The sequence below is a fragment of the Sycon ciliatum genome, chromosome 13 (assembly GCF_964019385.1).
Source record: "Sycon ciliatum chromosome 13, ocSycCili1.1, whole genome shotgun sequence".
In the NCBI taxonomy this organism is placed as follows: Eukaryota; Metazoa; Porifera; class Calcarea; order Leucosolenida; family Sycettidae; genus Sycon; species Sycon ciliatum.
The window spans coordinates 26359084-26371337 of record NC_088655.1 but is presented as its reverse complement, the minus strand read 5'-3'; the positions used below and the strand labels follow the sequence as shown (position 1 = coordinate 26371337).

The following is a 12254-nucleotide window of genomic DNA, read 5'->3' as shown; positions in this document are numbered from 1 at the left end:
ACGTGGTTGACAAAGCTACTCTTCTGGAAGTGGCAAACCACTTGCCCACCATTGGCAATTAGCTGTCGAACCACTTTGCTACTCTGTTATTGACCTTCATTTCTTCATTGACAATTATAATGACTAATTGTCAACAGATACTCGTGCTTGCTGAAAACATTAATAGCAGAGGTCTCCAGATCACGGGACCATAGAGTAGGCACTCTCGCTTTATAGTCATGCTCGGCCCAGTACTGTGCACATGTGCGTGTGTGCGTGTTTGTGCATGCACACATACATGTATGTAAGTGTTTGGGTGTGGGATGTGCTTGTGAGAAAGAGTGTGAGAGAAAGAGAGAGAGAGAGAGAGAGAGAGAGAGAGAGAGAGAGAGAGAGAGAGAGAGAGAGAGAGAGAGAGAGAGAGAGAGAGAGAGAGAGAGAGAGAGAGAGAGAGAGAGAGCGAGAGAGAGAGCGAGAGCGAGAGAGAGAGAGGGAGAGAGAGAGAGAGAGAGATAGAGAGAGAGATAGAGAGATAGATAGATAGAGATAGATAGATAGAGAGAGAGAGAGAGAGAGAGAGAGAGAGAGAGAGAGAGAGAGAGAGAGAGAGAGAGAGAGAGAGAGAGAGAGAGAGAGAGAGAGAGAGAGAAAGAGAAAGAGAGAGAGCGAGAGAGGGAGAGAAAGAGAGAGAGAATTGGTTTGGAAATAGGGGCCAATGCGGGGGAAGGGTGCTGAAGTGTTTAGTTAAGGTAACAATGCGCCAACGGGGTAAGAGAATCCAGGAGTGCATGATATGCCAAACAAGCAATACAGTGATGACCATCCGGAACAGCCGTGCTACACATGTACTGTCCGGGACATTGAAATCCGATGGGATGAGCGCGGGGCCAGTGGCCTAGCTCAGTTTAGCGCGTACATGCACTGTGATTCACGCACACATTGTAAAAAATGGACCAGCAGTGCTCACGGCTGCAAGACTTCCCAACGGATTTCAATGTCCGCTGCTAGTCGTACATGTTGCAACAAGAAGTAGAGAATGAAGACTTCTCTGTAACACCGAGCCTCACGCACAAGGCGGTCATCAGGCAACAGCTCTGCGACGGTTTTACATGATTGTACTGAAGTACAAACCAACAATGAGAGGTTGAAAACAAGTGTTTTTAACTCCGAGTTCCACATACTAAGCGATCATCAGAAAACAGCAATGAGTAGCCCTGGACACTGGATACTGAAGTGTAATGTTAGTCTAAACGCCAACACCTGTACTGATGAGCCCATAGCACGGTATAGGCTGGGGAGAAAAAAAGAGTTTTAAAACATTTGCAGAGAATTACAACTACCATAGCATAGAGGAAGAGGGCGAGAAAAATGATTTATAAAACTACGACTTGGTTACTCTAGGCTATAATGGGGGATGCACGTGCGCAAATGTCCCAAGTATTACAACACTTTTAGATGACTAGTATTACGATTACACTGGCTACTTAAAAACAATTATTGCCACTAGCGGTGTGTTCTCATTTGAAGCGTAGTAATATAGCAGTGCTCTTGATTTACAAATGGCGGTACGGGGGGGGGGGGGGGGGGATGCCCAGCGCGAGGCAATACGCATGCAACCAATTCCCCCCTGTTCTCAGAAAACATGGGTGGCAGCAACAGCAGCAGTAACAGCAACAGCAGCAGCAGGTAGCGTAGCAGTTTATCAGCAGTAAATTTACAGGAGCTTTGGGCTGGAATCAAGCTAGGACTTAGGAGGGGAGAAGAGGGGGGGGGGGGGGGGAGAGAGGCACACAGCACAGCGTCGTTTTGGTGGAGCTCTAGTCCAGCAGTAAGCATTGCAGGCATGCAAACTCATTCCACACAGCGAATAGATTTGCTCAAGCAACGTGCTTCACCACGCTTGCTTGAGCTCAAGGAATTTTCTCATGATAATTTTGCTCAAGTTTTTTTTAAATGGACTTTGACCACAACATGTAAACTATGCCTATGGTAAACTAGTAAGCGATCCTGTGACCCTGTGGGATCCAGGTCTCTGAATGAATGGTTTCTCAATGTAAACTTACTCCAAAGTAAAACAGGTCCTATCGTTAGAGGTCGTCGAAGAAGTTCTTCTTGGCCGCCCAGTCGGTTTCTGCCACCTTGGCTGCGTCCCGCTTCTTCACCTTGGTTTTCTTGAAGGTGTGCGGTACTGGCGCTGGCTCGCGATCCCCAGGTGGCGACAGCGGTGCGCCCTCCGTGGACGAGCTGTGAACGCTGCCACTCAAACTAGTCGAGTCGTCCGATGAACGAGCACCGTTCATTGACGGCAACGGTACTGCATCGGCTTCTGTAATCACCAATCCTCGCGCGTTGTAGAAGTCGTACGTTGACTCGTCGACGACTAGGAGAGTGACGAGGTCTCCGCTGTCTCGAATCCGACCGACCACCGAGGCGTGCGTCTCCCCCACCACGCAAATGGAGTTCACGTCGATGACACGATCGCCAGGGTAGAGACCCGCGATCAGCGCTGCCCCGTTGGCCTCCACGCTCTTCACGACCTGGCCAGGTTTGCCCTTGACGCCGTGTAGGTTGAAGCCGAACGAGCCACCGTCCCTGGGCTTTCGCACGGTAATCAGCCGAGGCCGTTTTATCCCTGGCGGCGGGGACATGGGAGAAACGGGACTGGCTGAAACGGGGCTGACAGGTTCTTCCATTGTAACGACTCGACTCTCCACTACAGTACTGCGAGCACTATTCGTTGCTACCAAGCAAGCAAGCAATTAATATTTAGATTCACAACAAGTCTACACGACTGCAACTAGTCCAAAGCGAAGTACACTCGCTTCAACAATAAAATTTCTGCCTTCTATCTTGGTTGGATTCAGCGTCTAAGTGCTCGCTAAGGGTTCTCTGAATCTGCTGATATCTACGGTTTCCTTTTCGAGATTGCGAACGACAACTCGCCCCACCGGGCCCCTGCTGCTGGCCAAGAGATCCAACTCTTGGATGTAGATAGATCGACTGCCTGCTGGTCTCTCTGTACACGCCGTCACACGCTCTGTTCGCCCAAGCAGCTAGCTAGGCCCAAACGGTGAGCGCTACGTTTCGAGCGGTGGCAAGCCGGTCAGCACGGCACTCTCTGCGATGCTTTTAGATTTTGCCCCGCTGCCAAAAGCGCAGACGCGCGCGGTATTTGGTAGCGTTCGCGAATGGCACGCAGTTGTGGGCTGGTGAGTTGACTTTTGGGTCAGTCCTCAGCTGATCGGGAGAGTTGCTAGCGGCCGCAAATGCCTCGACGATAAGACCTAGCGATTGGGTTTTTCTTGTCGAACAAGCAGCAGTAGCCGTGTACGGTCGGTTGTCGTCTCGTCGCAGGGTGACGCTGATGATGATACTCCTCGCAGAGAGTATTGCAGATGGAGAACTAGACTACAGTATCACTAACACAAACAGGGAGTAGGGAAATACAGCGTGTTGTTACTGATACAGTGATAGTACCTGCCAAATAGTGCTTGTCTTGTACTACGTTGTTGTGGCTGAGGCGAAATCGATTTTCCGGACAGCAGGAGTCCCTGCACCCAGGCCTCGAGCAGCTCCACCACCACTGCACCAGTACAGTGTGATAAAGAGGGGTAGTATGTATGGGCAACCGCGGCGCGTGAACAAATCCGTTCGCAATCAAATCAGAAACATGGAATGCTAGATAATAATTGTTCGGCGAAGTAATTGCGGAGCTCTCGTCCTCCGCGTCCATAGGCATACGTTTCTGCCTCGACGCACCATGCAGGGCAGAAAACATCAGCATTTCTGGGTGGACAGCGCTCGCGGCTCGCAGAAGGGCCAAGTGCCAACCATACCGGTATACCAGCGTTGTATTGATTCAGTGACATTCAACTACATGACTGATCGTACTGAAGCAATCACACCCCGCAGCGTTGCGGAGAGATCGATCCAGTTAGGCAAATGCAAGTACTAGTACATACTCCTGAAGCGAGTGCACTTGCGGCGCTGGGAGCTCGGAAAAACCGGCATTTGAAGGCATTTTGAACGCCGGATCGATCATCTCGCTGCCGTTCTTGCTCACGAGATGCTCATCGTCCTTGAGGCTTGAGCTGACCATGACCAAGATGACCAGATGACCGCGCCCGGGACGCCCGTCATCGAGGAATGGTGCATGCTGCCTGCTTGCCCATACCATGCACCACGGGTAGCTAGATCTACCAAGCTTGGGACATGTCGAAAAAAATTGATATGACTAGCTTGTGAGCGACATTTTTCATGTGTCACCTAAGCCAGGTCCTTGCTGATATCATGATGTCGTCTCTATCTCACTTTTCAATCTCAGTCGTTGTATGACTATGCGTATGAGTCTATGGGTGTCCCACACCCAGCTCAGCGCACGATCATTATCATGATATCAGTGCAAGCAAGAGTTATTCTGAGTGAACAGACTCAGAACAGCTTCCCATCCATCTTATCTTGGTGCAAGTGGGATGACACAACAGTGAATCCAATCCCCGTGTATTTTGATGTTTATCTTGGCTGATGTGGAGCGCTCAGCTCAGACACAGCATGAGCCACTACATGTACGTTTACATGTATGTTTACATGTATGTTTACATGTACGTTTACATGTACGTTTACATGTATGTTTTGCTACTACATGTACATTTGTGTGTGTGTGTGTGTGTGTGTGTGTGTGTGTGTGTGTGTGTGTGTGTGTGTGTGTGTGTATGTGTGTGTGTGTGTGTGTGTGTGTGTGTGTGTGTGTGTGTGTATGTGTGTGTGTGTGTGTGTGTGTGTGTGTGTGTGTGTGTGTGTGTGTGTGTATGTGTGTGTGTGTGTGTGTGTGTGTGTGTGTGTGTATGTGTGTGTGTGTGTGTGTGTGTGTGTGTGTGTGTGTGTGTGTGTGTGTGTGTGTGTGTGTGTGTGTGTGTGTGTGTGTGTGTGTGTGTGTGTGTGTGTGTGTGTGTGTGTGTGTGTGTGTGTGTGTGTGTGTGTGTGTGTGTGTGTGTGTGTGTGTGTGTGTGTGTGTGTGTGTGTGTGTGTGTGTGTGTGTGTGTGTGTGTGTGTGTGTGTGTGTGTGTGTGTGTGTGTGTGGTGTGTTTGTGCATGTGTGTGTATGTTTACGCATGTGTGTGTGTGTGTGTGTGTGTGTGTGTGTGTGTGTGTATGCGTGTGTGTGTGTGTGTGTGTGTGTGTGTGTGTACACCACGGTACACTGACAGTAACGGTGTAAATACACACATGTACATGTATGTGCATGTCCACAAAGGACGGAACAGTTCTGTCCGCAGATTGAGTACATGCACTGAAGTACATGTACATGTACATTGTACATGATGATTGCGAAAGGGTTGTCTGATGATTGCTTCCGTCGGATCCGCACGAAGAAGAAAGTAACATTTTTCCACTTGGATCCTTCTCTCTTTCAAAGTGTAAGTACATGTACATGTACAATCATGTGCATGTCCATAACTGCACTAATGAGTTGACACCTCCGCTGGATTACCGGGACTTTTTCTTCTTGCACATCTACACACATCTACACACATCTACACGATTACTAAAACACTATAACGTACAAGTAAGTATAACTATAAGACTAAAATGCGTACCAGACCGCCGTGGACGAAGCTTGCTCAACATCGTCGTCCTGTCAAGGGTCCGCAATGCATGCCCAGCACTGAGTCTGTACAAAGTCATGTACATGTACAGTCAGACCTCGCTTATCCGGTCCTCTTTTATCCGGATCCCTCACCATCCGGAAGAAAATCGTTGGTCACCGATTTACAGCATATGCCATGCATACATACAGTGTGTGTGTTCGATTATCCGGTTCCCTCGCCTATCCGGATATTTTTGTGGAAAACGCTTGTGTGCGGTTATGCGAGGTCTGACTATACATGTACAGGAAACACAGTGAAAACTATTACAATTTGGAGGCCATCTTTGTATACGTACGTATACTATTACAATAATTACATGATTGTACAATGTATGTAAGTAGCTCACTCGTGATAAGTCACGCATTTTTGTCTTCAAGATCAGGTGCGCGACTTATCAAGACCGCGCCGGAGAGCAGACTGCAAATTGTACATGTGCATGTTGGCGTGTACTGCGTGCTACTACATACATGTGCATGTATTTGCGCGATAAGATGCGGTTGGTGCCATAGGCGTGGGCCGCGTGGCTATGGTCCTGAAGATGAGCTGGGAGCGGCTCAGCCTGCACCATGGCCACTAGCCATGCAACAAATGAGGTCGGTTGTTTGTTTGTTACTGTACTGTACTGTGGTAGCTTGGCGCAAGTGTCAGTGAAACTTCCAAAGCTGGTTGCGTTTCTCAGCACAATTGTATAGCCACTGGTAACGCGGACGTGTCGGAACTTACATGTACATTTAAACGGGAACTGGGCTCAATATTGCCGGAACATAAACTATGATAAAGGCGATTGTCACCGACAAGAACATGTACCATGCAAGTTGTAACTGGTATTTGGTTGGTCTACCAGCAGTCATGGAACTTCCATCCACTGCACTCTGCAGTGTACAGTCGTGGCCAAGAAATCCGACCAAGAGTCAAAAATGGCGCCGCGTTTCCATTTCAATTCCATCATCAGGGTTGCAGCCGAAGTGATTGAGAGGGGGGGGGGGGGGGGTAGGGTCGGAGCTACTTTGGTGCTCCTCTCCCTCACTCCCTTCCTTTCTCCCAGAACCTTTCACTATCGTTCCTACTCTCCACGTCTACATGTCCTTAGGCTTAAGCTGACAAACGTTCGCACGTTCCTCACCATTGCACCTTTCCCGACATTTCTTGGCTCGGTTTATGTCAAAACATCAGTCACTCCATCATCGCTCCTCAAGCCCAGGCGCTCTCGGCTGATCCACTCTCCCCTTGCCTTGGCCTTGCACATCAGCGCCATTGCCAGTAGATCTACCATGGCGTTGGGATATTTTCAAACGCTCCAGTGTCCAGACCGCTGTTGCAATGCTAGCTGCGAGCTCATCATTAAATTTTACAGGTGGTTATCGCTAGGCTACATGTACATGACATAATGATGATTAGCTTTACCCTTGAACCATGTAACCTGGATGGAGGCTTGATTGCTTCACCTTGGCTTGAGGACGGTTCCACTCATGTCGTCCTGGTCATGCATATCCATGTACATGTAGCTGTATGTTCTATGCGCCGCCGGCCCGTGGTGCCCGCCCCCGCCCCCCCCCCTCCACTGCGACTGGTGCGTTTCTGTTGGTAGGAGCAACGGTCGCCTTGGCGTCAAGTTCGGATTGGCCGGCGCGGGTTGACAGGGAGTCGGAGCTGATGGGGTGGAGTAGACCCATCCCGGCCTGCTAGACGGCTGCCAGATCCAATGACATGACTGTCACCTGGTCACAGTGCAGGATCTGGGAGTAGGAGGAGATCTGCTGACATTAGACTGTCATTAGCGATAAAGATGACAGTTGTGTTGGGTCTGCGGGACAGCACGGACAGGCGATACCTTTGTACAATCATGTACAGATGTACATGTAGATCTACTGACCATGCTGTCTGAAACATGCTGTACTTGCCGACTGGGGCCTGGCCTGATGAGGGAGTCGTGAACGGCTTTCACGGCTCCCTGGCTTGAACGAAAGAACAGTTGCAGTGGCACGGACGCTGACTGTCTCTGTGGCAGATCTACACGATTCTGCATGCACCGGGCGGCAGGTCAGCATGATAGCCCGGCTGTATAGTCTGTGTAGGGCGCCATGGTTCACATACATGGAGTTCAGGCTGCCGTTTCCAAGGTTACGGGGCAGCAACCACGATGTGAGACTCACGGAGTCAGGCCAGTCAGGGATTCGAAGTCAGCTATAGAAGCTGGCTGCCGGAATCCCGTCAACAAGCTCGTGTTTTGTGGCGTAGGTCAGCTAGGCCAAAAACTCCAAACTACTTCAATCTGGTCGTTGGTGAATGAGCGTTTTCGAATGTCATGCACCAGGGTGTCCGATGCACAACGACACGAGAGTTTGTCTAGTATGCGTGGTGGTAGTTTCGTTCTTCCTCATTTGCAATAGTCGTTAGCCAACAATTAGTGTGTCTGGTTGTTTCGCACAACGCATGCAGACCTACGCAGGTTCGACAAAGCGGATCAGGCGTCCCCAAATTTTCAAAACAATTATTCCCGTCCCGTCTTGACAAGCCACGCGGCTTCCATTCAACTGCGCTTGCAGCCATTGAGCGTCCTGCGGAACAACCATCGCAGGGATATTCGGACGGAGGGTTTGTTGAGTGAAGTTTTTCGAAGGACGTTGTGGGCCCAGAGGTCCTAACGGACTTAGAATGTCTTCGCCGCTAGCGATTGAAGCTACCCCGGTCACGCTGTCCGTCAAGGGATCTCGCGGCGGACAGCAGCAGGGCGGGCAGAGAACGACGGCACCAACCTCACCCCGGAATCAAGGTAAGAAGGAGTCGTCGTGTCATGTAGATCTACATGTACATGACATTGTGTACAGTGCTGGCAACTGAAATCCGACCCCCTGAGCGGTGCGCTCACATCGCAAAGACCCAACACGGGATGGTAAGACTACGAAACAGAGACCGCTAGAATGTGAACCCACCGCTCAGGGGGTCGGATTTCAGTTGCCAGCACTGTACATGACTAGAATCTACAGTGCTGCTCAACGAAATCCAGTCGTGTCACTCAAGTAACCGTTAGTTTGAGCTTTGCATTGCAGCCCAGTGTCCGCAGGTCTAGGGCTGTACGACGCCCGGCGCGTACCCGAGTGATGCGACTGGATTTCATTGAGCAGTAACTGTACATTGTGCAGCTGAGGCTGAGACAAATGTGGAGGGTTAGTGGAGTGCCTCCAGACTCACCATCACACGGCTACTCTGTAGCACCCACCTTCCCATTGTTCTCTTTGGTCCCTTTTCATGTTCTCCTGTTTCAACTTTCCAGAAGGAGGCAGTGTTATTGAAGTAAAAATAATACAAACAAACAAAAACAAAAAGACGTGTACAATCGTACAATCGTAGATCATATGATTCAATGTGTACTCTAGGCTTCAGGGTCAGCCAGGCACAGTTGCCGTTGGCATTGCCTTTTGATCAAGGTCATCCATTCTGGTTTGGATTGGTTTAGGTGCACGAACAAACTCTCTTACAGACCAAATGAACCCAATCTCAACCAGGTCTGTGAGTACCCGGCTGATTTCTTTCAACCCGGGTCCACACACCTCAACCAGGTCCACACACCTTCTCAAACGGGTCCACACACCCTTCTGACCGGGTCCACACACCCTTCTGACCGGGTCCACATACCCATGATCTCAGTGGCGGATCCAGGGGGAGGGGGGTTCCATGGAACCCCCTAAATTTTGCAAAGTGTGCTGCTGAGAAATATCGAAAAAATATCATGTGTGCACAAAAGGACGTCTGTCCGATCACAGCCAGTGCAGTCACTGAGTCAAGGAGTAGAGCTACAGTGCACTGCATGCGCATGCGGTAGATCGATACTGTACGGTAGTGTACGTATACCGATAGTAGTCTGTACTGGTGTTCACGTCCGTGATTTACAAACGGACACTGTAGACAACATTGGGTGGTTGTTTCCTTTTTGATCTTTCGAAACGATCCAAACTTACCTCCATTGGCGCTGGCATTCACTGCTGCTAAGGATCGGTGTGGTGTGGTCAGTATTCCTTGGACAAGTTTTTTCCAGAAGAGAAAGGATGTTCCGAGTGATGACACTCTTCAACGAACTTCGAATCGTACACGTAGAGTTCAAGCTCCTCAGAAGATGAGGGCTCCGACATCCAAGCAAAGTCAGTAATCTCTACCTGCTGCGGCATGCAGTAGTGACTAGTTGTTCCTCCGCAGGGACGGAGTGCTGCACCAGCGATGTGTTTTAGATGACATTGGAGGGATTGTCGACACTGTTTCGCTGTTGTTGTTTCTGTCAAGTGAAGACAGTGCTCTTGTCCTGTGACAATAGAGCATTTCGCATCGTAAAAATGCCAAAAATTTCCGAAAGTGCAAATGGACAGGGAAAGTAACTTAGTTGTCATTTCGGCATTCCTGGCTCTCAACGTACCCATGGCTTGCATATTCGATCTTTACAAGAAGTTGAAAGGGTCTTCAAGCCCTCACTGAACCTATGTGCCAGTCGATTGCATACATGTATATGATTATGTGTCCGTATACAATGTAGGGTAAGCAGCATCCTTTGGCCCTGTACAGGTTTTCCATCGTCCACCACACCACAACTGCGCTCCGACTCAGTCTCCAGCGCTGGTGGTGTGCTGTGGTAACGTGTCGAGGCCGGCTGGAGAGCGCAGTTGTGGTGTGGTGGATGATCGAAGAATATGTGTCTGTAATGTGTTTTAAAAGCATGCGATTCCCATTAACACAATCGGATTGTCGTAGTTACAAGTGTCAGCCGCACATTTGATTCCATAATATTTTGGCTGTTCAATTTTGGTTCAACCGGAACCCCGTGTAGAGATCTCTGGATCCGCCCCTGCATCTGACCGGGTCCACACACCCATCTGACCGGGTCCACCCACCCTCTCAACCAGGTCCACACGCCCTTCTGACCGAGTCCACCCACCAACTCAACCGGGTCCACACACCCTCACAGCCGGGCCCACACACCCTCTCAAATAGGTCCACACACCTTCTCAACCGGGACCACAGACCCTCTCAACCGGGTCCACACAGCCTCTCAACCATGTCCGCATGCCCTCTCAGCCGGGTCCACACAGCCTTTCAACTGGGTCCATACACCCTCTCCATCGGGTCCACACACCCTCTCAGCAGGGTCCACACCCTCCCAATCGGGTCCACACACCCTCTCAACTGGGGCCATACACCCTCTCAACCAGGGTCCACACACCCTCTAAATCGGATCACTGACCCCCTGCAGACCTGGCTCTGGAGCTGGCATTGCATTTTTTTGGGGTCCACTTGGATCCAGATTTTGTATGGATGCATACACGTTTGCGTTGTTTTCCTTCACAGCACAGTGACACATTATTGATATTATATTTTCAAGGATTCTCCAGAGGCAAATGGATGCCTATCAAAGGGAGTCTCCTGGGGAAAGGAAGTGAAGGTGGCTGTTATGAGAGAGGGAAGAAGGGACATGACGAGGTGAAAAAAATAAAAAAATACATCCACCGGTAGTGACTGGTCTGGGCGCTCTCTCGCTCAGGGACCCACTACTAATACAGAATCATTCACACCTACGTGCAACACGATGGGTCCACCCACCATACCCCATGCATGTACTTCGCCATGGCTAGAGTGGATACAAAAGCCGGCGCAGTGAAACCTGGAAAGGGGACCACTCGGATAAGGCGACCACCTGTCCTTGAAGGCCACTGCAACCAGGACCAAGGGATGCTATGTCCAGTCAAATGACCCTGCATAAGGAGACCACCTGGTAACAGAGACCACCTTGTGAAGGTCCCTTGAGCGGTCGGTCGTCTTAGACAGGTCTCACTGTATTTTATAGTTAGACTTTGACTTCTGACCACTTCTGACGTCATCGCTTTCAAGACTTATAAATACCGGAGAGAGGGAATTCCTCTCTTTGCTGTGTCCGTGACTGTGGTAAAACCGAGAGCATAATAATGGCATTGTTATGTTTATAATCACGGTTGCCCAATTGCACTGAGAGTTGAAAGCCGGCAGACACATTTTAGACCACAGTTTTGGCTTTGTTGTTGGTGCCCTTCAGCTGGTATGACGTCACCACGTGGTAGTGGCCCCGGGTTGACGTCGCCACGCAATGCCCCTGACCCCAGGCTGAGCGGCGCACAGGTGGACGCCTTGCTGCGAGATTGTCTCAGAAAGAACCGGCGTGCCATTGAGGAGGTAACATACCACTCTAGCTGCACGTGTGTGCATGTACAGGCATATGTGTGTGTGTAATTGCATGCGTGTGAATGTGTGGGTATATGTATGTGTGTGTGTGTGTGTGTGTGTGTGTGCGCGCATGCGTGTGTGTATGTGTGTGTGTGTGTGTGTGTGTGTGTGTGTGTGTGTGTGCGCGCATGCGTGTGTGTGTGTGTGTTTGTGTGATTATGGTGACACACGTCTTTCTTCTCTTTCTCAGACTCCTGACTTTTCTTTCATTTTCCTGGGTGGTTGCCAACAGCCAGTGCATGCCGGAGTATGTGGTGTGATGTGTGTGCGGGAGAAAATGAAAAAGATTAAAAGTAGAGATTCACTGGCCAGAAAAGCCACTCCGTAGCTAGCTGTGTGGTGTAGGCCAGGCTGAATAGTGGCGGTCAATTCTTCGGCCTTGCA

At 50.0% G+C, this 12254-nt stretch overlaps 2 protein-coding genes across 2 annotated transcripts in view; one reads left to right on the top strand and one right to left on the bottom strand.

Moving 5' to 3' along the window:
• Window positions 1-1074: 1074 nt before the first annotated feature.
• On the bottom strand, window positions 1075-3765 carry LOC135829413 (Na(+)/H(+) exchange regulatory cofactor NHE-RF1-like). Its single transcript, XM_065341821.1, has one exon. It carries the CDS (start codon window positions 2670-2672, stop codon window positions 2067-2069), a length of 606 nt encoding a protein of 201 aa, XP_065197893.1. The 5' UTR covers window positions 2673-3765; the 3' UTR covers window positions 1075-2066.
• A 4120-nt stretch (window positions 3766-7885) lies between these two features.
• Window positions 7886-12254, top strand: part of LOC135829412 (EF-hand calcium-binding domain-containing protein 6-like) — a 32046-nt gene continuing 27677 nt past the window's right edge. The window contains exons 1-2 of the mRNA XM_065341820.1: window positions 7886-8400; window positions 11683-11819. Coding sequence (XP_065197892.1) covers window positions 8283-8400; window positions 11683-11819 — 255 coding nt within the window. The 5' untranslated portion in view covers window positions 7886-8282. The remainder of the gene's footprint in view (window positions 8401-11682; window positions 11820-12254) is intronic.